The following is a 27,999-nucleotide window of genomic DNA, read 5'->3' on the forward strand; positions in this document are numbered from 1 at the left end:
TAGTCTATGCTGTTGACTACCGTGGGGTTTTTTTTGGGGGGGGGGGGGGGGGAGGTGAGGGGAATTATAGACACACAGTAAGTTAGGAAATAACTCACCTTTTACAGATAATGTCCATGACTAGAAAATCATTTCAAATATCCTAGATTATTCCAAATGTTAGCATTGGAACCATACAGTTCCAAATGTTAGCATTTTCAAAGAATTTGACATAAAAGCACATTTCAATTCTTGTAACATAATTCCCGATTTTATCAATTGATGCTTTCCTAAAATTAAAATTATAGGTATGGCTAAAAACCACTTTTCTCAGTCATTTAAAATTTCCCTGAAATTGAATCCAGAACAGTGGAGAAAACAAGAGTTGTTTTTTAGGAGGATGGAGAAAAATCATTGAACAATGCCTCAAGTTTTTAGGACAATAGACTGTAATACAGAAGCTACTAAGTTTTAAAAGTTTGACACCAAAGAGTGGAAAGTTTGTCAAATTCACATATTAGGAGTGCCCTATTTAAGATAAAATGGCTACTAATTTTACCCTGAGTGGACTGAAGCTCCCTGGTTTTCAATTAATCATTTGCTGTAATTAACATAACCACATTCACATAACCCAATCTCATCCCTTGATGACCAAAAAAAAAAAAAAAAAACCCACAAATGAGGCCATTTTCTTTTCTTTTCTAACACTATTTAAAAAAGAAAAACTCTATAGAGAAATGATGTTTCCATAGGTAGACAACAAAGTTATCTAAACTTTGAAAATCAAACTCCCCCCAAACACAGACTCAGATCTAAAGGACATACACTTTAAGCTGGAATTCCTGTGACAGACAACTCCTGTTATCTGTTTTTGTGAGCTTAAGCAAAACTGCTGGACAAGTTCTGCATTTGATAAGGTGACCTGATTTTAACTAACTAAAAGGGAGTTGGGGTGGGGGCCAGGGAGGCAGCGGAGGGAATCACTGTTCTTGGATGCTAAACTATTTCTTGAAAACTTAAAAGCTAGCTTCTCTTCTATACCCACTTAATAATCTAACTGTTCGGAACGCCTGAAACCCTCCTGCTCTTTAAAGAGTAAGCGACTGACAGAAGGGAAGAGGGCACATTCTGCAGAGCAGGGTTACTGAGCTCCTGCCCCTCACCGGCTGCAGGGTGGGGGCCTCTGACTGCGGGCCTGGAATCACTGACTTGCTCAGCAACTTTGCTGTAATGGCTTCAAATTGCAGGCCTGAGGAAATGCTCCATAAATAGCAGCTCTTTTTTCTTGTAAAGCCTCTTCGTAGACCCAACAGAACTGCACTACCAAAAATGGAGGAGTCACCATGGACCTTTTAAAAAAAAAAAAAAAAGGTCAAGAGAACAAGGAGGAATAGCCTGCTAACCAGGTTACTCATTTTGGGGGAATGAATCACAGTACTGAAATCTGCTCCACTGTTTGAATTCAACTTTCAGGAAACAAAAACTACAAGGGATTAAGTTAGTTTTTGTAATCATGCAATTTCACAAAAAGGAAAAAGAACTGTTGTTTTCATAGGCCTGTAGAAAAAGGGATGTATACTAAGTTTGAAATTAAATGCTTGAGAATGTCTTCTTCACTCCCAGTGGAGCAGGGCTCCTTCGGTGTCCATAAGTCACCTGTGAGCCGAGACACATGTGGTGTGGTCACAGAACGCACTCTGGGGAGCAGGAACCACATATACACCAATGCCCTGAAGTCACCGTTAGCACCCACACCTCCGGCAGTCCTTACGTTCATGTATATTTACATGTATGTAGGTAACTTGACCATTCGGATAACTTACTGTTAATTAACAAAAACAGCCACTTTAAGTCGAATATATTTGCAGTAACAATGAAGATTTTTCTTAGTTGAATTCAGGCAGAGAAAAAAAGCAGCAATGCATTTAAATCAAACACAAATAGGGACCAGGAAAATTCAGGTTCCATGTTGCTCCAGTTTTCCATGTGAGTTCATGCCCACGTTAATCTACAACAAATAAGGCAGTTTTTAAAAATAAAACATAAGAGTCAAGTTTTACAGGATAGGTATAATTAATTGTCAATTAGAATTCATGGTTTTAAACATACACGATGACCTGTAATCAAAAAGCCCATATTCTAACTTACTAAATGGTTTAGAAATAACTTGACTGATCTGATGGCATCTCAATTCATATTACATTATTCACAAAAGATTAGATTTCACATTTTAACAGTATAAACTGTTTTCCTGTGACATTAAGCTTTACCCTGAGTTTTTCAGGCCTCAGGTGAAAGTCAACTACCCTGAACATTATTTTTAACAAACTTCCATCCAAGGATGGTAGGCTGAAAAACATGGCCACAATATTTTGCAGTTCCTCCCGTGAACAATGAGTCATTTCAAACCTTTCATTCTGAGCTGACAGAATGCAGTAACAAGTGGCATTATGGAACAGCCTCAGAAGGCTTTGCAGCATCTCCCTCTATCCCTCAGAAGGCTCCCACCAACACGGAAGACCTCCTCTGTGCCCACCTGGCAGCCACCGACAAGCCGGGAGAGCAAGCCTCAGGATGCAACCGGCATTGGTCCTGAGCCTCCAGGGCTGTGAGAGGACCTAGGCGGTAGTTTAAGCCGCCCAGTCTACTTTTCTTTTGTTGTTGTTGTTTCGGTAGCCCAGTTTGGTAAGGCAACCAGTAAGAGCAAATAACCTCCATGTGGCTTACTACAAAACAGCTGGAAGTCTTCATGACCTAATATGCTGCTATCGGCCATACACATGTCTTAATTACTAGCATTCCTGAAACTCCTAACTTCCTTCCAAAACCATGTTAATGAGTTTTGTGTAAAAAGAACTTTGACTGCTGTGTGTCCCACAAAAGTTTTATTAATAAATTTAAATCTGATTGTTTTAACAGTTACTGGATTTGTTTTAACAGTAACTTACAATGGTGATAGGCAGAATATTAGATTTGTTTCACTATTTTAATAGAGTTGATTAATAAATATGTACTCAAATGTTTATTTGGTGTTAGTAATGTAAAATGGACTCTAAACTACCTGATTTTGCTTGTCTAAAACTCTAAAGTTTAAAGAATTCTTTAAATCTTTGAAAGAAAACATTTCAGTTATTAGCAGCTTTCCTACCAACTTTAAAAAGTAAAGACTGTAACTTTTTACAGCATATTTTATTAGCAATTCAATTTGTCCAACAATAATATTAGTGAATGAAAAGGGCTTACATTCATTTTGCACAATTTTAATAAAGTTTACTTGGTAAATAAACATCAAGCTAAACTTAAAACAGTACCAGAAAGTTGAAAACAATCCCTTTTAACTAGCATTTCCTGCAAATAATAGTGTTAAAAGTAGCCCCCCCCCCCCCCAAAAAAAAAATCTTACATAGGCTGTAACACTAAACCTTAAAAAAACACGTACAGGATACAAACGCATTTGACAATGTTCATGTAATGGACGGTCTGTAATAGATGGTCTTCACTTGTAAAACTGTTTTTTCCCCCAAGCAGGGAATAAAACCATGCCACTTAGTGGTTTTTCAAGTGTTTTGATAAAGAATTGTTGTTTTTTTTTAAATGCTCAAGGTCAGAGTGCAGATGTAACCACAATTAATAGCTTCCTTTTGATCAAGGGAGGAATCTCTTAAGATGCAAATAGAATTCAGGATGGGAAGGGCAAGCTTTTTGGCTGTTACCAGAAAATCTCTTTGCAGTTGTCTTTGTCTCCCCACTTCCTATGCCCCCACATTCACTGACTTGAAAATCCTAATTGTACAAGCTTCCCTGGTGGCTCAGTTGGTAAAGAATCCACCTGCAATGCGGAAGACCTGGGTTCAACCCCTGGGATGGGAAGATCCCCTGGCGGAGGGCGTGGCAGCCTACTCCAGGATTCTTGCACGGAGAATCCCCACGGGCAGAGGGGCCGGGTGGGCTGCAGACCACCGCGTTGCAAAGAGTTGGATGAGACAGCACAGCAGAGCCCGATGGCATACCTTCAACACTGTCTCTTCAAAGTCCTACTGCATTCACCTCATTAATTTCCCCTCAATTCTCATAGCACCCTACTCACCGTATGTAATGTTTTAACAACATACTTTCATTTCTTATTCCTTTAATTCTAAAGCAGTCATATATTCCCTGTCCATGGAACTCTACATTATTCATTTATAATCCCAAGTAAGTAACTGTCTTTTTATAATAGTTCTAGCTATTAGAGTTTAAGAATAACCTCAAACCTATAAACTTCAGAATACACAAGTAAATACTCTTAGCATCTTTTTAGCATGGAATGAATAACAATAATAACTAAGCAAGAGCTACAGACATTAATAAGGGTGACTATCAACCAATGGACTGAAATAAATCAGCAGCCTAAGGGACAGCATGGGTTTCCCTGGTGGCTCAGTGGTAAAGAATCTACCTGCCAACGCAGGAGACGTGGGTTCAATCCCTGGTTTGGGAAGACCCACTGGAGAAGAAAATGGCGCCCCACTCCAGTATTATTGCTGGGAGAATCCCATGGACAGAGGAGCCTGGAGGGCTACAGTCCATGGGGTCGCAAAAGAGCTGGACATGCCATCGACTAAATAACAACAAAGGGACTTCATCCACCAATAAACACGTCAAGAGCTACATACATAGTGCCGAACAAAGATCTATCTTTACTGAGTCCATGATGAGCTAGCCCCCACAGCTTCTCCACTGAGAGATAATTAGCAATGAAAAAGCAAACCTGCAATAGATGTGTCCTGAGACCTGTCTGGTCTATCAAGACTGATATATTATTAATTTTGTCCCAATTCCACAGAGGGGAACCCAGTGAACCCTTAAACCAATGCCTTCTACGTAAAACCAAGAGGTAAGGGCTTATGAAATGAAGAGACCACTAGGTACATATAGTGAATTCAAATAAGATAATTCAGAATAGGAGGGTGAAAGAAACCACAGACATATCAGTGTGAGTGATCCAACACACACCATCCAAAACCAAGTGGGCCTTTTTTAAGAAAAATCACCCTGTGTTTGAGGGAGCAGAGGGAGCTGTGCAAATTCCTATCTGTAGTGATGGGCCCTATTATTTCGGTTTACTCAAAACCGAAAAACAGACGTGGATACGAGGCGGAGTTATCTTCAAACACAGAGGACAATGATACTAATTTTATCTATCACTGTGCAGAAACAGTGATTACTGTGTGACCCATAAGAAGGGATCTGTACCAGTCTTAACGGGAAAGTCTGCATACCCCTACAACTGGGAGGGGTTAACAGTGATCTATTACATCAGCTGGCGCCCATCCAGACTACACAGTTTTGGAAACATAACCTGTATCAGTCTGAACATGTGTAGAGGAAAAATAGAAACATCTGTATCTTGGCCTACTCTTCCCCAGAGGTTTTTTTTTTTTCTGTTTTTAAAATGAAAAAGAAAGTTATCCAGGAGAGCTTGGTAAGTTTTAACTGTGACCCTATCACTGGTAAGGATTAGTACCAGGCACAGTCTCAGAAAGCTAATTTAGCTCATTTCTAACATTAGTACTTTGTGATTTTAACACGTGACCACCTAACATATTTAACTAAGATGTATTGATTCTGTTCCATTCCTCTACCCCATTCAATATTTTAATACCTTTTACCACCCCAAAGTACCCACCTTTTCAGTATCATTTAGCACTCTTCTCTGATGCAAGAGTGTTTTGGTCTGGTTTTGCATTGGTCACTTAAGACTTTATGCAGATTTTAAAATGTTTGCTTCTTCTTTTTCTATAAAAAATTTCCATATGTAACTTTTTAAACCACTCAAGGAAGAGACTGCTGAAAATGTCGATCTGAAGAAATTCAACCTGCTACCAGCAAAGGGTCCTAACACATCTCTGTTAGTACCTAAGGTGAATCCAATTTAACCTAAACCCAGTTTTCATAAAATTCTAACTTTTTACATGTCCATGGTTTTTTTATATGTAAAAAATACTCTCTTAACATTACTGTATGACATCTAAAATGGCCTGTCAAAGGCAGCACCGGTTACTTTTCTGAGCTATCAAAAAAGCATTTGCTACAGAGAGCAACCACCTAAACTAAGATGAAGTCAAGCTATGTACCTTTGAGGGTTAACCTTCATAAGTATACTAATAACTGTTTAATGAATTTAGATATGCATACACATTTTCTTCAACATCTATGTTGATAAAAACCAGGTGAAAGGAAAAGAATGAAAGAAAATATATGCGCTGATTTCATAAGGCTGTTTTACTTTTAAGCCCTACTTTTTAAAGTTGTGGATACTAGACAGAAAACTTGAAAAGAACATGAAAAGCAGACAGGCTCAGCTCCATTATTACATGTACAGGTAGGAGTTAAGTCTCCAGGCTCTGCGCCCCTTCCCACTTTTCAGGGTCCAAACCCCCTGAACAAACTGGTGCACTGCCTGAAGCCAACCACCCTGGTATCAGAGTACACAGTTCCCTCCTTTAGCGCGTCTAATACGAAGACTGAGAGAGACCAGTGACACTGAATTAATCACTTGCCCGGTAAAAGCACTTAAGTATTGATTTAAAAGTTATCCTGTAATATTTAAGTCAAATCATATGAATTTGTCAGTGGTTACTGTTTGGAGCTTAGAAAACTGGCAACTTTATATAGTCAACTTAATAACTGCAAAATTGGAATCAGAAAAATTAAGCCTATATTCAACTTTTTAAAACCTACTGCACACACTCCGTCACTGGCCTGGGCAGAAAATGCGAAATTTATGCTGCAGAGAGGCAGACTGCGAAGGTCTGGATTCACGTACCTACCACAGCCAAGAGCAAGGACGAAGCCCCGCACTTTGGGCCCAAACACGAGCTGCCAGTCCTAACACGCGCTCCGCGGCCAGGGCTCTAGAGGGGGCTGGCGGATTTTATCTGGAGAAACTGGCCACTACAAGAGGGACTGACATTTAAGGCTTCCCACTTCGGGGCCTGGCTGGTTCCTGTTACATCACTCTCCAGTGAAGCCCACTTAAGACACGGAAAGCAGAAGAAAATTTAAGAAGAAACACCCACTGCAGCATCCTTAGAGAGCTATGACATTACCACATCCATGAAAAAAGAACAGCATGCTGTTAAAAAATAACAAAGGAACAATGAGCTCAGAAAAGAGTCCCTGGAAATTAAGAATGATAAATATCTTTCTGGAAAAAAACAAACAAACAACAACTGAAAGTTAAGAGTTGAAGGAATCTCCCAGAAAGCATAACAAAAGGCTAAGAGAAGGAAAAATAGGAAGGAAAGGTAAGAAAATTTGAGAGCTATTCTGACTAGAAGGAATTCCAAAAACAGAGAAGAGAAGAAAAAGACTGGAAGAAATTATGCAGGAAATAATAAAAGACATCTTCCCCAGGAGTGAAGTACAGGGAAACTACACTGCAAAACTTTGAAGGGCGCCACTCACACTGAGGATTGAGTTTCCAAACAACATGATCTTTACAATGAATTTGTAAAAGTGCATACCAAAGCATGCTACGAAATTTAACTCACCCCCCCACCAACCAAAATAAAGGGGAAAAAACCCTAAAATCACCAAAGAAAGCAAATCGGATTTAACTGTTCAATAAGAAGATAGCATAAAATGGAGTATTACCTTCTAAACTCCAATGGGAAATAGCTTGAGTCCTACAACCAAACTGCCATCAAATGCCAACAGATAAAGATACTTTTAGACATAAAAGATCTCAACACAGTTAGCTACCTACACCCTTTTTCTAAGCAAATTCCTGAGAAATTTCAACTCTAAGAGTGAGTAAATCAAGAAAGAGAAAAGTAGTAAACAGGGTATCAAGCCAAGAAGAGCGATGCAGGGACTTGCCAGGCTGAGGGTGAAGCAAAGTCCTAGTAAGATGACTCCGAAGCAAGCTGAGAGCAACCAATCTAGCGCAGGGCAGGAAGACAAAAGGTTCAGGGGTGTCTCCAAGGGGCCAAAAGAGCAACAGGAATACAAACGAGAAAAATGAGGCACTTAACAATTCCAAGAGGATATCCAAATTGTTCAGAAAATCACATTATACAACTCAGCTGTACGCAAACCCTAAAAAGTCTTAACAATACTAGTAAGAATACTAGCAAAACAATTATAGCAATTATAGTGGCAAGGTAAAGGAAAGGGGAATTTTAAAGGGCGCAGAAAAAATTTTAAATGGTAGTGCAGCATATTTTATAAATACGGAATTTTTAAAAAGGTGGAAAATCTCAAAAGAACTGGAAGTGTTTGCCTCTGGAGAATGTAAGTTAGAGATAAAGAAAAGTTCTGTTAAAACTGCTCTTTTCTTTATGACCCTTATAGCAGCAAAGGATTTTCTGAATCTATGTATATGTTACATATACATATGTAAAATTAAATTTCAAAATATATATATGAATGAATCTTCAACCACCTTTCTCTGGCAGAAATCTAGTGCTTCCTAACATTATTCTTTCCTGAATTTTCCAATTCTCTCTAATGAACATGTGTTACTTGCATAATTTGAAAAATACACTTTCATTAAAAATTCACAAAATCAGATACATGGGAGAAGTAAAGGAAGGAAGGACAGTTTTATAAACATAAAACAAAAGAACCCCACATTCATGCTTCTACAGAAAGAAAAAAAAAAAAAAAAAACCCACCTCTTACCCCCACCTCCTAGATGACAGGATTTACTTAGTTCTTTCCTCAAACCTTACTTCATATTCATATTATAGTCGCCTCAGAATATGTGAGAAGTTAAAATTTCACGCAGCTTTCTAAATACACATTGGACTGTGTGAAGGCGCAAAGCAGCACTCTGAAGAAAGACATTTTCACTCTGAAGCCCAGCCCAACGAGCCTATAGCAAGTCTTCACGCGTGTATTAAAAAGCTCCTTCTCTAAACATACATTTATTGGTTAAACAAAGACCTTACTTGAAGAAACTGCAAGAGCAGAGAAGGAGCTTCTAACAAACTGTACCCTCACCACCCTCAAAGCAAGATTTAGTTGAAAAATGTGCTAAGTCTATTGAGTGACACTATCCTGTGCAGAGAAAAAGCCCACTAAAGTAAAAATAAGTAGGTAATAGTACTAACCACAAACAAAACACTGAAAATATTTGGTGGAAGGAAACAGCAATATTTTAAATAGATAGCTCCATTCATTTTGATAACTTGCAACACTGTTCAGAGAAACATCATCTTATCACTTGATGTGTAAAAGACTGTGATTCTTCTCATGCTAAATGCCAAATAAGGATTAAACTACTGACCACTTTTTCTTGTCAAAAATATTAAAGGGAAGGGGGAAGAAAAAGACCATTGTGATTTATACCAAACTTCTTTTGTTTGCTTTCAGAAGGGGTCAAGCCCTGCGCAAATAGAAGTGCTTCCACGGGGGCAGTTCTGTTCCCAGGAGACTCTGTGCTACAGGACTTGAGCATCCAGAAACCAGGAAGTAATTCTTCTTCATAAAAACAGAAATGTCCCTTTCATGGCGTGAAGTTCTGATTAATCCTCGAATCAGAAGCCCTTTTTGTAAAACCTGCATCACTTAGTAACCATAGTTATAGAATCACACAGCTCTTTAAGACTTTCTTTTATATGTGCTACTCAACTATTATTAAACTTTCAAGTCATAATTAATGGCTAAATTATGCTATCACTTAAAGTAGCAAATTAAGTTTGAATAATCTTAACCCTTACCAACTGATTTTTAAAACAACTTCACTTTGATTTGCCTGAAGTCTAAACTTCACACCTATTTTCACAAATAGATTACATTTAGAGCTTACATCTTCCCAAAAATCTGAAGGTAAAATCAAATTCAGAGTCATACCAGCATTACTATCTTGGGATGCTAATTTATTTTCCCAACTACAATGTAAAACATACTTTTCTATATTACTAATGAGGACTGACCTCAGGGTTTCAAAAACTTTTTAAAGTTTCAACTATTTGACTATCGTCCAGGCTTTTTTCTACAATTAACATGAAGCTTCGGGGGAGAAATATTCTAATGTTACTTTTTAAAGAAAATTTGCCTACCATCTTGCAGCTAATTGAGTTTGCTGCAATTAAACTTCTAGTTTAAGAAAGGTCAAGTATCTGTCTGAGTTCACATTGACAATACTCATTATATTTAGGAAAGTTAAGTTCTATGTTCTATTTATTGTCATACTCACCATCTTCCGACCGTTTTTCCCTAGCATCATATTCAGCACTTTCGCCTGCGTCTTCCTGCCTAAACCTCTGTGGCACCGAAGGCCATTCTTCCCGGGTGCCCACCCACTGAGCAGAAGGAAGCATTTCTCCTGAGAGCTGAGAGCATGCTTTCATCCCTCTCCACTCAGTCAGCGAGACAGAAGGGCAGGCTGGCTGTTCCCTCAGACAGGCAAGTCACTGTGTTCTGGGAGTTTTGACACTAAAGTATAACTGACTTCCAATATTATATTAGGGAAATATTTTGTGACTGCAATTTCAACTGTTTATGGGCTCGTGTCCCCACCCCCCCTCTTTTCTGGGTTTTGTTTTTTTGCAGCTTAATCAACAGTTAAAGGCAATATCACAGGCCTTCATTTTTAAAGGAAAATCATCTGGGTTACATTTGATATAGCAAGAAACCAAACAAGCAGATTAGCCTCCCAATGAAACTGTTCTTTTTAAAAACACCTAATATTTATTACAGTAGCAATACACGTTATATGTGTTCACAGTCTTCTACCTGGTAAGTGTTTGGGACAAGATGCAAGATCAAATTATTATAACAAGAAACAATTTAACTGATAATATGTCTCCTTTAACTGATACATGTTTGAAGTAGCTTTACTTAGCATAGTGGAACATTCATTTCGAAAACAAGATAAGGGTCAAAAAAAAGACTCCAATCACTTACAGCAATTAATAACACCTAGAAGGCAAGTTCATTTAATGTTGGAATACGGGCTAATTTCTATGCTGTGGAATGTCAAAAATCTCTGAAAAGATACCTTTTAAAACTGTGAATCAAGATACTCAATATAGGTGTTAATAAAATCACAGCCACAAGAAACCTTGAGTCTTCAAGGTTTAAAAACAGAGTCCAGTTATTTAGAAAAGGATAAAAAAAAAAAAAAAAAAAAAAAGCCAGAAATGAAACAAAATGACCTCTTAAAAATGAGAAGATTATTAAAACAATGAAAATCTACACATTTTAAAATCACTGGATGAGACCCTATATGCTACATTTTACATAAGAAGTTCTTTGTATGTGATAACAGTTACAGAGCATCAGAGTCAATAAAACAAATTGGAGAAGTAAGAACACTCTTGTAACCAGAGATACAGAATTCTAATTCAGGAAGTTATTCAGCAGCTTATAAAGAAATAGGAAGTTGTTGACCAACTACTTGAAGAACTATTTCCTGTAGGAAAACTGTAAGACAGATGAAGAAAGCAGTAATTCTCAAAGCAATAAAAGAATTCTCTTAAAGCTCAATACACAATTTTGAAGGAATTAGTTTTAAACAGTAAACACTGTATAACAAATATTATACCTAATATGCAGACTAAACTTAAAAAAAAAAAACACTTCACAGTCATACCAGAACCTGAATGTGTGTCACTGATAAAATAGCTAGGACCATACTTCCACCTTATCACTTGCCAACCTAAGGCACAAGTCTTCTCCAGAAAATCTCACTGATGGAGGCAGGGCTTTAAAAATCCCAACAGTTGCCTGCCTGTAATCCTTCAGTAGTTATGCTGCCTTGAAACAATAGGATGGGCCAACTAACTTCAAAGTCATTTATCTAATGTCACAAGACAATAATCAGTTGCTTCCAAAGTAAATGTTTCTAAGTTTTAAATTATATCATCTGGCAAATTTGGACCATTTATGGTCAGATTTCTCCATGCCAAGTGTGTATTTCAACACATTATATACTTTGTAACTTAAAATTAGTGCCAACAAGTATCTAAAAAAAATGTACAGTAAGGTACAGCTTTCACTGTTGAAATGAGTGTGAAGTCTCTAACTAATTTAAATCTTCATTCTACATCTAGCCAGCAATAAGAATCTTCTTTAGACGCAAGAGGAAAGTACTGCTGACTGCAAAGAGACCTTGACTTTAAAATATCAAGCCCAGAATAAAAATGAACTTTGACAATTAACAACCCGGCTCCAAAAACTTCATTTATTACCTTCAGCTCTAAGTCAAGGCAGATACTAATCTCATTTCCTGTGCAATACACAAAAATAAGTTGTTTAGGACAACTCACATGCCCCACGATATCATGGAAATAGTCACCAACTGGATGTGAACTAATCTCTGTATAACTCTTCTCCAACTTACACCCTGCTCATAAAGCAGATCCTTTAGAAGATACTAGATTTTTAAGTCCACATCCAGTGCTTAGGGGCCCTCTCTGTAATTCCTGATGTGTACCAACTAACCCATGATTTTGCTGACTTTTACTGACCAAAATCCATCCATAAGGGGACACCTTTTTATTTCTGAAGGTTTGATGTGAGCCAAATATTCCATGGAGTCAAAACTCTTCATGATTCTTATCACATAATAAATCTAATTTTACTTCCAGTGAGAATCTCTCAAAAATCTTGAAAAACAATCATGCTAATCTATCTTCTTTCCCGTTTTTCTTTTCTGTGGCATAATTTTCCGACCTTTTTGTCCTGGTTTACCTTGGCTAGAGGCTCACTTGAGTGGGGGTGTTTGGGGTGGGGGGTGTACATGTGTGTATCTTTCGTTAATCCACCTCTGAGAGAAACACTTTCTCAAAGAAAGCAGCACTGGAAGCTTTAAAAAATAAAATACAGAACATTTCAGGTCAAAACAAAAAGATCGTTAAATGGACATACATAAAAATGTAGGCAGATGTCACCTCGAAGCAATTATTACAAGATACAAAAGACAAAAGGGGAGCATAAATGTTGCTCTTTAATCACAGACTTTCAGCCATAACATCGACCAAAGAAGAGAGGCAAGCCGGCTATTAAACTGTTTAAAACTCTCCCCAGGTCAGCGTGCGACCCAGCAGGGAGAGGTTCAGAAAAGTACAGCCTTTCTTTTTCCTAACAACCTGGTTTGTTTCCACTCCTTTTCCCTTCAAGACACATCCCTCACAGCGAGCAACTCTTTCAACCATTTACTGGGGACGTCTGCTTCAGAACAAATGATCTTGCTCATGCAGATGAGTTTGCCAGACTTGTGTGTACCTTCCAGTCTCAGGCGCTTTATTGTTCTGGTTGAAACCTGACCCTCTGAAATGGATACTGGGACACCAGAAAACGATTTAAAAAAGAAAAAAGCTGCAGGAAAGGGGGGCAAAAAACTGCAGAAGCTTTTCAAGAGCAAACTTTTCCCTCTGCTTTTCTCCTAAATAAGCTTGTCACAAAACTGTATCTTACACTGAAAGTTAACAACCTGCCCTGAAAGGCAATATAAAATATTAAGATATACAACAAAACAGTATTATTATTATTGTATTATCTGAACTAATGAATAAATGTTACATTTGCCTTGGGAGGAGACTGTCAAAGACAGATGTCAATCAAAACTTGGATTGTTTTTTATTTTATCATCTCAACATGACTGAACAGAACTAAGCAACTTTTTGAAAATATCAATTTCAGCCTATAATTACTTGTAGGAAACATTCTGTATATACTTATGCCAAGGAAGCCAAATAAAAATATTAAAGTCTTATCCATAATTTCAAAGTGAGAGAAGACAAAATTCTACTTTGAACTTTCCAGCGTCAATGAAAATCTGCCATTTTGTTAAACACACAAAAAATAAGGCTGAGAAAAACAAATAACCCAATAGCCTTGTTTTTGTTTACCCAGAGAAGAGGGATTCTATTTTGAAGACCTGCTGGATCAAAAGAAGTCTGCCACTGAACTACTGTATATCAAATATGAAAAGCCTATTTCTCTTTGCTTTTCGAAGGAGAAAATGACAATACACATCAAACTGCAGCTAAAGGGTCCGTCATCTCATACCTAAAATACTGTAAAATCAGATTTCCAGGAAAGTCCTACCTATTTTTACAGTTCTTTTCTACCAGTAAAATGTTTAAAAAGGTAAGTAGTGCCATACGAACTTTATAAAACTATGCCAGCCTCCTAATTCTCACAATTTGAAATTCTTCACGGGATCCTTGAAGTTTTGAGCTAGGCTAATTAACAGGTTTGGCACAAACTCAAAATGAGAACATCCTAACTGCCACAAAAAAAGGTTAGTAAGAGGCTATGAGCCAGGAATCCATAAAGCTTTCAAAATATTACCCAAAGAAGGTATTTAGGTCATACTATCCTGGAAAAAAAAAGAAATTATGGAAGAGATCACTGAGCTTGACATGAACATTAAGGAAAATATAAAAATTAATCGTATCTTGGTACCAGAAAAACGATCTCCCACCCTTTTTCCACTTACTTTAAGAAGTACCTCTGACCGGAAGATGTCTTCGCCATCTCCCAGCCGGCTGGCAGAGGCACATCGTCAGGGATCTCAAAGGAAGACTGTCGAAGGTGCTGAGCGGCCGGTGCGGCTGCGGGGCCGGAGACCACTCCCGTGGGGGTCAGCGTTCCCGGGGACACGGCTCCCAGCTGCAGGGACGCGGGGGACGAGTGAGCCCGCACGTGCTGCGGAGTCAGAGCCCCGGCGGTGCCCGCGTCGGTACTGGCCTGCCGGGAAGGTGGGAACAAAGACTTCTTAAAACACGTTCTCAAAGAGAATCCTTGCAAACTTCTTCAATAGATATTTGGTTGCCATGAAATTCTAAATACCAAAGGTAAATTTCAACATTTAATATCTAACACAGAGGAATACAGGTTGCAGATGGATACTTTTAAATGCTGAGGTAGACACCAAGGCGGGTGTTTTTCCAAGGTCTGAACTGTTTTAGGTATAAACAAAACCCAAAGACTAAAATGACTATGGACTCCCCACCTTTTTTCAAAACTAAGTTTTACGTAATGGTTTTTTCTAAGCCAAGCCCTAAACACAAGACAGGTGTCATTTTTTCCTCACCATGGACAAATGTCATCAATACAGCAACCATCAAAATTTATACAACTTTTAAGAACTACAAAAGATCCAGAAACATCCAAATATTCTTTAAAAGCCACCTAATGAATGAAATATAAACCCAGCCATATATTTGTACCTAGATGATAAAGACGTCAACAATGTAACTACAAGGTAACTTAAGAATTTACATACTTACATATTTACAACTGTGTAGCAGCAGAAAACCTCCTGAACTCAGACCCTAAAGATACCGGTTCCAGTCCAACCTGGCTAGTGTGACACATGGGACAATATCTTACTCTCTGAGCCTCAAGTTTCCTCATTTGTAATAGCTTTTTTTTTTTCCCCATGATGGAAAAATGAGGCAATAAATGAACTTATATTCAAACATTCAATAATTTGTGAACAACAGTATTGACAACCCATATTCATACTATTCATAAGCAAATAGTTATTTAAATTCCTTAGAGTTAGGGTTTGATTATCAAAAAGTTAGAATTTCCCAGATTGATACAGCCAAGGAAGAGAGACTGGAAGCGATCAGCAAGGGCATCTATGCCTTGATGTTAAATCACATATATTCTGAGTTTCCAATCAGAATAAACTGGAATTTAGGACTTATTAGCATAAATAAAAGTCAAACTTACAGATGCACAACACTTGGTCAACAAACACATTAAAGCAAACAAAACTAGTAAATTCTGAATATTATGAATCCATAAACTGCTGATACAAACTTTCATGCAATCATTTACTAGAAGAATAGGTACACTTTTCAATGGCAATTCTTTTCGGCTTATAGATGCCACAAAATGGGGAATTCAATCTCCTATGGGTATTATACTTTCGAAACATATTAACTAGCAGCATAGCTGTGGAGACGGTGGGGTGCGATGCCAACACACATTTTTACCCATGAGTCTGGAAAGTCATTTCCAGGGGTAAGAGAAAGAAGCATCCCTAAGACTACTTGTTTTTCTTGTTTGTTTGTTTTTTGATGTCTACTTCTTACAAACTGAAATGTTTAGGGCAGGCAGCTAAACTGCTTTTCCTTCCTCTCCCTTTACCCGGGTTTTTGTCAGCAGGTTAAGCGAGTTTTTCTGAGTTCCCAAACCCCTTGGTCTGAGGGAGAAGAACTTATCACAGGCCTGCAAACAGGAGGGGCGACGGGAGTGGGGGCGATAAGTGTTCTTTCCGCTCAAGTTACAGCCGAGTGGACTAACTTCATCGCAGTATTTGGAAAAGCAATTAACTTTTGGGCAAAGTTCCTATGCTGAAGTTTAGCCTGAAGCAAGTTCTTTTTTTAAAAAGGAAGGACAGAAAGAAAAATCTCCCCTAAACAAATCTGGGACCGATCGGAATGTTAACACTTTTATGATACACAGTTGCACTTCAACGCTGGATCACGCTGACAAAATAATCGAACGCTGGGTATGTGGAACAGCCATGTTCATATCCTCAGTAAGAATTAAAAGAGCAATGGCGAGCCTCGAATTAGTCATCGCTTCCCAAACATTAACTTCTAATCACAGCTGAACTAGGCAGGACTCGGCCTGTGAGTCAACCTGCGGAGCGTTATCAAAGGCTTGTGTTAAACCCCAGGCGCGGTGCAACCCAGCCCAGGGCCCGCGCGCCGTGCAGATGTGGCCCATTTAAAAGCATTTCAGCGGGCTGTAAATAATCGTCCGCCGTGGGGAAGCCAGCACGTGAGCCCACTGCGCTTCGGGGAGAGTGAGCCTGCGCGAGCTGCAGAGCGCAAGGGGGAAGGGCCGGGGTGAGAGCGCCCAACTCCATAAACAACTTCCAGGAAAGTCTGGATCCTGTGCTCGGCGAGCGCCGGGGCCGCGAGGAGAAGTGCTCTCGGGAGGGGGCGGGGGACAAAGAGCCCGGGACCGCCCGGGCCGGTTCGAGCCCCGGCCCTGCTCCACGCTGGCCAACGAGGGCACGATTCCGTGCCTCCCCGGGAGACGGGCGGGGGGGACCGGGGGGCCCCGGAGGAGAGGGGCCCCGGGCGCGACTCCGCCCGCGGAGGCCAGGGCCGCCCCCGTCCGCCGCCCGGCGGCGGGAGCGGAGGTGCGGGGCGCGCGCGCATTGTGCGAGCCCCCCGCTGCCCGGCCGCCTCGCCCGCCCCTGCCTTCCCCCCCAACTCCGCCGGGAGTCCGCGGGGGAGGAAAGAAGGGAGCGGGCAGAGCGCGCCCCCGGGGGCTGCAGCCGCGGAGAGGGACTCCCGGGGGCCGGGGGGGGGGGGGGGAGCACAAATCTCGGCCTCGGACTCCGGAGGAGCGCGGTGCCCCGGCCGGCCCGCCTCTGCGCGCGCCCATCCCCGCCCCGCCGGCGCCCCCGGAGCCCGCACCCCACGAGCGCCCCCGCCGGAGCCCCCGAGCCGGGGGCCCGCCCCGCGGGGAAGCGGGGAGACGGGCGGCGCGGTTACCTGTCGGGAGTGAGATTTGGGCTCGGGTGGCTTGAAGAAGGAGTCGGGCAGCTTCCGGAGCCTCATGGGCACGGTCTGCGGCACGTTGGCCGTCTTGGGGTTCATGACGGCGTTGAAGAGCGCCTCCAGGTCGGTCTCCGAGTCCCCCCGGACGTGCACGATCTGGTGGCCGGCGGGGGGGGCCTGCGGCGCCGCCGGGGGTCCCGGGGGCGCGGGCTGCCCGGGCGCGGACGGCGGGCCCTGGCCCTGGGGGGCCTGCGCGGGCGGCGGGCCCTGGCCCTGGGGGGCTGGCGGTGGCGGCTGCGGCCCGGGATCCATGGCTCCTGCCTCTCCCGGCGGGCGCGGGCTCCGCCCGGACGGCCCGGCTCGACGAGCCGCGGCGGGGGAAGCGGCGGGCGCGGCGCTGGCCTCGCGCTCAGGGCCGGGGGCTGCGCCGCGGCCCCGCAGCCCCCGCCCCGCGCCCGGCTCCGCGGGCCTGCGGCGCGTCGGGAGGGGCCGCCGGAGACCGGGGCCCGCGGCGCCCGCGCTCGCTCCCTCGGCCCGGGCTGCGGCCACACGGCCCGCGCCGCTCCCCTCCCCCTCGCCCGGTTTCCTCTCCTTGTTCCTTCCTTCCTCCCTTTCTCTCCCCCGGCGGCGGCCGCTCCCGACTGAGACGCAAACTCGCCTCGGACGCCAAAACTAAAGTTGGGAGACGCGCCCGCCCGAGCGGCCGCGGCCCCGCCTCCTCGCGGCGCTTCCTTCCTCTGCGCGCCCGCCCGCGCCAGATGCGCAGGGAAACTTTCCCCGGCGAGGGCGCCGCATTCCTGCGGACTCCGGCCGCCGCCGCCCCGCCCGCCCGCGCGCCCGCGCGCCCGGCCTCCGCGGGGCCTCGCGGAGCCGAGGCCGCGGCCGGGAGCGTGCCTGGCCCCCCGCGCCCGGGGAGTGCCGGCTCGACGACGCGCGCGGGGCCGGTCCAGGTCGGAGCCCCGGCTCCGCTGGGAGCGCAGCTACCCTGGGCGCAGGGGGTCCGGCCGCCTCGAGGCCGCCCCTCGCCCCTCGCCCCTCGATGCTGGACAGCTAAGGCAGAAAGGAGGCGGGCGGGGACGGCGGAGTCCACGGACGCCCGCCCCGCGTCAGCCCGACCTGACCGACCGGAGTGCCCATGCGGGCTCACGGCGAGGGTGGACCCAAAATGGTACCCGTAACACACATTGACTTAATAAGGATCCATTTTTTTGGTAAAAACATGAACTTGATACTTTCCACTTTTTAAACATGCAAAACCCGCTTGAAAGACATAAACCAGTTTTGTGATTTGAAGCTTAAAGACTAAATCTGTGGCTCAGTCTAATTTACTAAATAACAAAAAAATTGCCTTTGTTTAAAGTGAAAACTTTTTTTTAGTACTCAGATTTGCAACATAGTCGTGAAAACTTCAACGGGGAAGAAAGTCCACGCTTAACTTCAAGTTAACTCGGTGTACCTGTCTTATCCTCGACGGGATGGGAGCCTACCTTTCTTTGTTACCCCTGCGCCTGGCACCTTAACTTTCACTTTGTGAAAGCTGACCGAATAAGAAGTAAATGGGTGAGGAGCTCACGCCATGCACCTGGTTCTCTTTGTGGCGGTGTCATGCATGCAAGGAGTCCACTTGAAATCACTCAAAAGCCACGAAAATGTGTTGGGTGTTTTGGTTTGTTTGACCGCGCTGCTTGCGAACTTGTGCCTCCAGCAGTGGAACCAGGGAGTCCACTGGAGTGCCAGGGAATTCTCCAAAATTTGTTTCTTGTTTCATACAGTCTGATTTTTTTTAAAAGCTGCTTTACTGAGATATCCCATTGCATAAAATGTGTCCATTCAAGCAATCCAGTATGTTTCGTATATTCACAGGGCTATGCAACATCACTCTGATTTTAAATCACTAGTTCATTATATAGAAAAACTAGCTTCCTGTTTTAATGATTGTGTCTGCAATGCTAGTGAAAAAGATGTGTAAATAGGATTAAACAAGAAAAGGTCCCCTGAGCAAAAAAAAAAAAAAAAAAAACCACCTCTTCCTCCAGCCAGACCAGTCAGTTCAGTTCAGTCGCTCGGTCGTGTCCAACTCTTTTAGACCCCATGGACTGCAGCACGCCAGACTTCCCTGTCCTTCACCAACTCCCAGAGTTTACTCAAAACACATGTCCATTGAGTCGATGATGCCATCCAACCACCTCATCCTCTGTCCTTCCCTTCTCCCACCTTCAATCTTTCCCAGCATCAGGGTCTTTTCCAGTGAGTCAGTTCTTCACATCAGGTGGCCAAAGTATTGGAGTTTCAGCTGCAGCACCAGTCCTTCCAATGAATATTCAGGACTGATTTCCTTTAGGATTGACTGATTTGATCTCCTTGCTGTCCAAGGGACTCTCAAGAGTCTTTTCCAACACCACAGTTCAGAGGGAGCTGTATTACTTGGTGTGGTGGGGTGGGCCGGGGAAAGAGGCCTCAGGCCCTCAAGATTTTAAGGCAAGTTTCTAATCAACTGCTCTGGATTCCACTTTCATGTGAAGAAAGGGATCTGCCTCCATGATGCCCATGACTGCTTTTATATTTATCCCCACCCCATCCTCAAATGAAGCCTTCCAGGTGGTGTTAATAGTAAAGAACCCACCTGGAATGCAGGAGGCATAACAGACATGGGTTCGATTTCTGAGTCGGGAAGATCTGGAGGAAGGCATGACAACCCACTCCAGTATTCTTGCTTGGAGAATCCCCATGGACAGAGGAGCCTGGAGGCTACAATCCATGGGGTTGAAAAGAGTCAGACACAACTGAGTGACTTGTCATGCACATCCCCAAATGTCAAGTGCATTTAACCACAAATTTATAAGTTCTGGAGTTACAGATATTTGAATTCAGATCCCAGATCCACCATTTACTATCTCTGTGACGTTGGACAAGTGACTTATTTCCTATTCTGTAATTTCTTTAATGTTGGGGTCAGGTAGTGACACCTACTGCATACGTTGAGACAAATGAGTCAATGGACATAAATAAGTATTAATACTTAGCCCAGCTTTTGGCATGTGGTGAGATCTGCATAAACGTCAGCTCTCATCATCCTGTGTTCACAGACTACTCACGGCCTCTCCTTTGCCACAGCGCTCCTTGGGATACTGCCGGCAGCCCCTTCCTCTCACATCTGATAATCAATCCACACACACAAAGCCTTTGCACACAAACTATGCATTAAGTTTTTCAACTAAAAAAAAAAAAAAAAAAACTTTTTAAGAACCAAAGTGATTGAAAACCTGGGATTGTAATGCAAGTTGTCCCTTCACTAGAGTATTTATTACTATGAACACTGTAATTAAAGGGCTTAGGGTACAGCCAAGGTTTCTTTGTTCAGTATTGTTTCACCTGCTGTTCAATTGAGAACAAAATTACTTTGATAAGTGGATTTAAAGGCTGTCTCGAGTGATGTTATGTTCTGTAAGCAGCTCTGTAACATCAAAATTTTGTAATTCAGTATTCCGCATCTATAAATTTCAGTCACAGGTCAGCAAGGGATAAAGATAACATGAATTCAATCCTTTGTCCCTTCTGTTCCTCTGCAGCTCCACTTTTAGAGCAATAATTAACCCAAGGCTCTTTGAGACGGGGAGTTGCCTTCTTCACACACAGACCCACGGTATCCCGGATCATTTTCCACACCTCTGTAGATCACTCTCTGAGAAGACTAGTCTTTCAGTGCTTGCCCTCCCAGCTACAAGTGACCGTCTTCTCCACTTCACTTCAGCTATCTGCATCTATGTCCACACCCCACCATCACCCAGAAATACTCTAATTGTGTGATCAAACTGTATTATACTATTCCCTTAATTATTAATACCTCATTTACCATTAACCTCTGTCTTTTCTACCAACCTATCACGCCTGTTTTCACTGCTTTCCCAATTCAGTTTAGAAATTGTAACTCATTTCTTCAGCCTCTATAATCATCTGTGTCGTCAAGTCTATTGTATTTCAATAAGCTGGATCCATTAAACTGGATTAATCCAGTCATCTGTCTTTTCCATTCTAATATCTGAGGCTGATAGAGGCCCTGGGCCCCCTATTCATTAAAATCCTCAAATGAAACTTGTGACAGTCACAGCAGTCAGAATGGCCATCATCAAACACTCTACAAACCATAAATGCTGGAGAGGGTGTGGAGAAAAGGGAACTCTCCTGCACTGTCTGGTGGGATGTAAATTGATACAGCCACTGTGGAAGACGGTATGGAGATTCCTTTAAAAAAAAAAAAAAAAAAACTAGGAATAAAACCACCATATGACCCACCAATCCCACTACTAGGCATATACCCCGAGGAAACCAAAACGTGTGACAGTTTGTACAAATGAAGTTATCCTGTCATCCCACAGATATACCTATGCAATTACAAGAAAGCATTCACTAGAGAACTTAAACTTTGTGCTTTTACTAAATGATAACATTTGTAATGCATTATGAATTAATATTTTAAGTAAATTCTGTAATTATAGAATGAACAGCACAACTTATTGTGTAGTAATGATTGTGTGTCAGTTATTAATTTGCGATGTGTAAGGATTTGAAACATACTCTGATTTCATAACCCTATCTTGGCATTTCAGCATGCTCAGATATACAGGGGGGCTTGAAAAGAGGAAGTGTCCAGCCCTCTTCCACTCAGCCTCCAGAAAGCCTAGCTGACACTATGGTTCCTGGGAACAGCTGGAGGTAATCTCACAGGCTAGTAGATTGGTTCCCCTCCACATTCATAGACCCCAACCATGTTTCCTTATGTCCACAGTCAGCTTGTCACTCATGTGATACTCTAAACTTTGCCACTCTCCTCTTCATGTTTATTCATTATCTTCTCCCCCCCCCCGCCCTCCCCCGCCTGCCTTTCAGAAAATCACATCACCTCCAGCTGCTCAGGGAGTGGAGGCCACCATGCACAAAAGACCTAGAAGTCTTCCCCTAAACCTCAGATATGCAGGTAACACCACCATTATGGCAGAAAGCAAAGAGGAACTGAAGAGCCTCATGATGAAAGTGAAAGAGGGGAATGAAAAAGCTGGTTACAACTCAACATTCAGAAAACTAAGATCATGGCGTCTGGTCCCGTCACTTCATGGCAAACAGATGGGGAAACAATGGAAACAGTGACAGACTTTATTTTCTTGGGCTCCAAAATCACCGCAGATGGTGACTGCAGCCATGAAATTAAAAGACGCTTGCTCCTTGGAAGAAAAGCTATGACCAACCTAGATAGCATATTAAAAAGCAGAGGCCTTACTTTGCCAACAAAGTCCATCTAGTCTAAGCTGTGGTTTTTCCAGTAGTCATGTATGCATGTGAAAGTTGGGCCATAAAGAAAGCTGAGTGCCAAAGAATTGATGCTTTTCAACTGTGGAGAAACTCTTGAGAGTCCCTTGGACTGCAAGAAGATCCAACCAGTCCATCCTAAAGGAGATCAGTCCTGAGTGTTCATTGGAAGGACTGATGCTGAAGCTGAAACTCCAATACTTTGGCTACCTGATGCGAATAGCTGACTCATAGGAAAAGGCCCTGATGCTGGTGAAGATGCTGAAGGCAGGAGGAGAAGGGGATGACAGAGGATGGGATGGTTGGATGACATCACTGACTTGATGGACATGAATTTGAGTAAGCTCCGGGAGTTGGTGATGGACAGGGAGGCCTGGCGTGCTGCAGTCCATGGGGTCGCAAAGAGTTGGGCACAACTGAGCGACTGACCTGAACTAAACCTTCAGAAACATGTATACAACTGCACAGGCCCTTCTCTCCACAGGTACATTTTTGGAACAAGCAGTCTACCTGCCTGTTCTTCACTTCCTCACCTTTTGATCATTTACCCTTTGACTCAACCCATCTGAAACTGAACTCTTTACCCCTACCCTCCTCCACCTTATACCACACACACACACCCTCCCAAGCCACATCCTCCTTCTGATTCACCGTCTCAGTTAATGGCATCAGGATCCACCCACTTGATCAAACCAGAAAATTGAGTGTCCTCTTAATCACCTCCCTGTCACCATCCAACCAGGTAATACATGTGGTGATTTTCTTTGACATCTTTGAAAGTCTACTGCCCAACTCCAGGTCTATTTCCACTTAGACTTCGCTTCCCATCCCTTTGTGCAGAGCTCCCCAGATCATGTCCCTGCTTTTAGTTTTGCGTGGTTCCATCAGACATCTATTCTGACTCTAGTCACTCCATCAGTGACTTTTCCATTGTGCAGGTCTGATCATGGTGTGATATCACTCAAGACAAATTCAGCTCCCTTGGCACAGTATGTAAGGCCCTTTGCTTCTCTCCTCCACTAAATTCTTAAGCTCACTTATATAAGTTCTGTTTTCCAGGCTTACTGAACCACTTATGGTTCCTTGAATAAGCCATTTGCGCTCTCAGCTTTGACCTCTGCAGGTGCTACTCTTGCCGTTTGGAACCTTTTACTCCCCTTTTCACCTGATTTCCCTTAGTACTTGAATTGCAAAGCTTCTCAATGGGAAGTCCTCCTTGGCTCTGCCCTTCTCACTGGCCTCCACCCCACAGCAGCTGAGAGGCCTCTCCTCTGGGCTCTCAGAGAAGCTGCCCACCACTTCCATCCTGGCTTTTTCCATAGTCATAAATGTTTGTATGTTTCTGTGTCCCTAACACCACTCTGGGAGCTTCTACAACAATATCTCCCGTCTCTTTATTCTTATGCCAGTAAATGCTTAACAATAGACATTCAATAAAAAGAAAAGAAGGAGGGGAGAGAGGTAGGGAGGGATCCCAGAGCTCCAGAGTAGTGATTTGGGTTTGCTGCCATGACTCTGATTGTGAAAATTCAGTCTCCACAGAACAGACAGATGTTTCTGTATCCTATACCTCCAGGACTTACATTTAATAAATGCTAGTGAATTTGCCTGGCTTTTCAAATGTTCTTGACGGAATGAAAGGAACACTTAACATTATGCCAGACACTGTGCTAAGTCATTTAATCCTTATAACAACTCTTTACAATTAAAAATTCAAATTAAAAGCAACCTGTTGCAGATGAGGAAATAGAGGCAGAGACAAGCCAAAGAGCTTGCCAAAGCTGTCCTGCTCGTAGATGGTAGAGCTGCATTTGAATCTTCAGTTTTAAGTCCAGAACGCAAACTTCCCATCAGGCATATTACATTTAATTTCACGTAATTCAAAAGGATTATTGACAAATTTATACATATAGAAAGATAAGTGGGTATAGGAACCCTGTCATCTAAGAAATATTTATTTCTATTGACTAATAAGTGCTAGTTTAGTGTTATAAAGTCTTAGTGTTAAATGTCAAGGACAATCTGGATTGATATTTGGGAAGTCCAACTGAAAGTGTAAAGAGACACAATCTTTTGTCCCAAAGGAGATGTTTGGAAACATTTTACTGAACAATATACTTTTAGGGCTTTTCATACCGTGAGGGACATAGATTACCTCGGTTCATGAGAGTCTAACTTAAGGGTTCACAGGAAGGAGAAGGAAACAGTTCTAGTGCGTGGAGTTGGATATCATGGAGCATTATACCTTGATCAGGATTCTTTGTAGCCCTAACCTTGTGAGGTGTGTGTGGGAGAGGGGACAGGACTCTAAATCTTGCAGAATCCATCACTCTCTATTTGTAAATTCTCTATCATAGTGACCTGTACTTAGCTTCTCTTTGGTCTAAAACTGGAGAACTCTTTTCTTCCATCTCTTCCTCATGATTTCTCTTCACTCATAGCTTCAATAGCTTCAAAGCTTCTCCTTTTTCCCTTCTATTTTTTGGATCTTCCTATTGGTGTGCTAACTATATGAGTGGATGAAATTAAGATGAAACATTTGTATAAGTACTTGTAGAGTGATGATTTTGTGCCAGGCATTGGCAGTAATTGGTATAATGATGCCTATTTCATAGGATAATAAAAAAATTAAATAGCAAGTATGAATGAGTTTTTTATTATTGCATCATCAGTATGAAGAAGATCCAAGATTTAGTTGACTTGGAATAATTCAGTACAGTTCAGTCACTCACTCGTGTCCAACTCTTTGTGACCCCATGGACTGCAGCATGCCAGGCTTCGTTTTCCATCACCAACTCCCGGAGCTTGCTCAAACTCATGTCCATTGACTCGATGATGCCATCCAACCATTGCATCGTCTATCAACCCCTTCTCCTCCTGCCTTCAAAATTTCCCAGCATCAGGGTCTTTTCTTATGAGTCAGATCTTCCCATCAGGTGGCCAAAGTATTGGAGCTTCAGCTTCAACATCAGTCCTTAATGAATATTCAGGACTGATCTCCTTGAAGATTTGGACTTCAAATCTGGACTGGTTCAATCTCTTTGAAGTCCAAGGGACTCTCAAGAGTCTTCTCCGACACCATAGTTCAAAAGCATCAATTCTTCTGCACTCAGCTTTATGGTCCAACTCTCATATGTATATATGACTACTGGAAAAAACAATAGCTTGGATTAGATTGACCTTTGTCAGCAAAGTAATGTCTCTGCTTTTCAATATACTTTCTAGGTTGGTCATAGCTTTTCTTCCAAGGAGCAAGTGTCTTTTAACTTCATGGCTGCAGTCACCATCTGGAGTGATTTTGGAGCCCAAGAAAACAAAGTTTGTCACTGTTTCCATTGTTTCCCCATCTATTTGCCATGAAGTGATAGGACAGGATGCCATGATCTTAGTTTTTTGAATATTGAGTTTTAAGCCACCGTTTATACTCTCGTCTTTCACTTTCATCAGGAGGCTCTTTCTTTCCTCTTCACTTGCTGCCATAAGGATGGTGTCATCTGCATATCTGAGGTCATGGATATGTCTCACAGCAATCTTGATTCCAGCTTGTGCTTCATTCAGCCAGGCATTTTGCATGATATACTCTGCATATACAGCCTTGATGTACTCCTTTCTCAGTTTGGAACCAGTCCATTGTTCCATGTCCAGTTCTAACTGTTGCTTCTTGACCGGCATACAGATTTCTCAGGAGGCAGGTCAGGTGGTCTGGTATTCTCATCTCTTGAAGAATTTTCCACAGTTTGTTTTGATCCACACAGTCAAAGGCTTTGGGTAGTCAGTAAACCAGAAGTAGACATTCTTCTGGAACTCACTTGCTTTTTCTATGATCCAGTGAATTTTGGCAATTTGATCTCTGCTTTCTATTCCTTTTCTAAATCCAGCTTCAACATCTGGAAGTTCAGTTCATGTATTGTTGAAGCCTGGCTTGGAGAATTTTGAGCATTACTTTGCTACTGTGTCAGATGCATGCAATTGTACGGTAGTTTGAGCATTCTTTGGCATTGCCTTTCTTTGGGACTGGAATGAAAATGACCTTTTCCAGCCCTGTGGCCACTGCTGAGTTTACCAAATTTGTTGGCATAGGGAGTGCAGCACTTTCACAGCATCATCTTTTAGGATTTTCAATAGCTCAACTGGAATTCCATCACCTCCACTAGCTTTGCAGTGATGCTTCCTAAGGCCTACTTGACTTCACATTCCAGGATGTCTGGCTCTAGGTGAGTGATCACACCATCGTGGTTATCTGGGTCATGGAGACATTTTTTGTACAGTTTTTATGTGCATTCTTGCTACCTCTTCTTACTATCTTCTGCTTCTGTTAGTTACATACTGTTTCTGTCTTTTATTGTGCCCATCTTTGCATGAAATGTTCCCTTGGTATCTCTAATTTTCTTGAAGAGATCTCTAGTCTTTCCCAGTCTGTTGTTTTCCTCTATTTCTTTACACTGATTACTTATGAAGGCTGTCTTATTTCTCCTTGCTATTCTTTGGAACTCTGCATTCAAATGTGTATATCTTTCCTTTTCTCCTTTGCCTTTCGCTTCTCTTCTTTTCTCAGCTATTTGTAAGGCCTCCTCTGACAACTGTTTTGCCTTTTTGTATTTATTTTTCTTGGGGATGGTCTTGATCACTGCGTCCTGTACAATGTCATGAACCTCCATCCATAGTTCTTAGGCACTCTGTCTATCACATCTAATCCCTTGAACGTATTTGTCACTTCAACCATGTAATCATATAGGATTTGATTTAGGCCATACCTGAATGATTTAGTGGTTTTCCCTACTTTCTTCAATTTTAAGTCTGAATTTGGCAATAAGGAGTTCATGATCAGAGCCACAATCAGCTCCTGGTCTTGTTTTTGCTGACTGTATAGAGCTTCTCCATCTCTGGCTTCAAAGAAAATAATCAATCTGATTTCGGTATTGACCATCTGGTGATGTCCATGTGTAGAGTCATCTCCTATGTTGTTAGAAGAGGATGTTTGTTATGACTAGTGTGTTCTCTTGGCAAAACTCTGTTAGCCTTTGCCCTGCTTCATTCTGTACTCCAAGGCAAACTTGCCTGATACTCCAGGTATCTCTTGACTTCTTACTTTTGCATCCAGTCCCCTGTGATGAAAAGGACATCTTTTTTGGGTGTTAGTTCTAGAAGGTCTTGTAGGTCTTCATAGAACTGTTCAACTTCAGCTTCTTTGGTGTTAGTGGTTGGGGCATAGACTTGGATTACTGTGATATTGAATTGTTTGCCT

The 27,999-nt window shown here is 42.3% G+C and overlaps 1 protein-coding gene and 1 long non-coding RNA gene across 9 annotated transcripts in view; one reads left to right on the top strand and one right to left on the bottom strand.

The window, feature by feature from the left end:
* YAP1 (Yes1 associated transcriptional regulator) overlaps positions 1–17,762 on the bottom strand; it is a 126,685-nt gene extending 108,923 nt beyond the window's left edge. For all 8 annotated transcript variants that reach the window (XM_061143417.1, XM_061143445.1, XM_061143407.1 and 5 more), the window contains exons 1-2: positions 17,445–17,762; positions 14,417–14,667 (exon numbers count right to left, since the gene is read on the bottom strand). In XM_061143417.1, coding sequence (XP_060999400.1) covers positions 14,417–14,667; positions 17,445–17,762 — 569 coding nt within the window. The remainder of the gene's footprint in view (positions 1–14,416; positions 14,668–17,444) is intronic.
* Positions 17,763–22,056: 4,294 nt separating this feature from the next.
* Positions 22,057–27,999, top strand: part of LOC133057235 (uncharacterized) — a 28,695-nt gene continuing 22,752 nt past the window's right edge. Inside the window, exons 1-2 of the long non-coding RNA XR_009692986.1 lie at positions 22,057–22,163; positions 22,338–23,496. This is a non-coding gene — a long non-coding RNA (uncharacterized LOC133057235). The remainder of the gene's footprint in view (positions 22,164–22,337; positions 23,497–27,999) is intronic.

The sequence above is a fragment of the Dama dama genome, chromosome 1 (assembly GCF_033118175.1).
Source record: "Dama dama isolate Ldn47 chromosome 1, ASM3311817v1, whole genome shotgun sequence".
Lineage (NCBI taxonomy): Eukaryota > Metazoa > Chordata > Mammalia > Artiodactyla > Cervidae > Dama > Dama dama.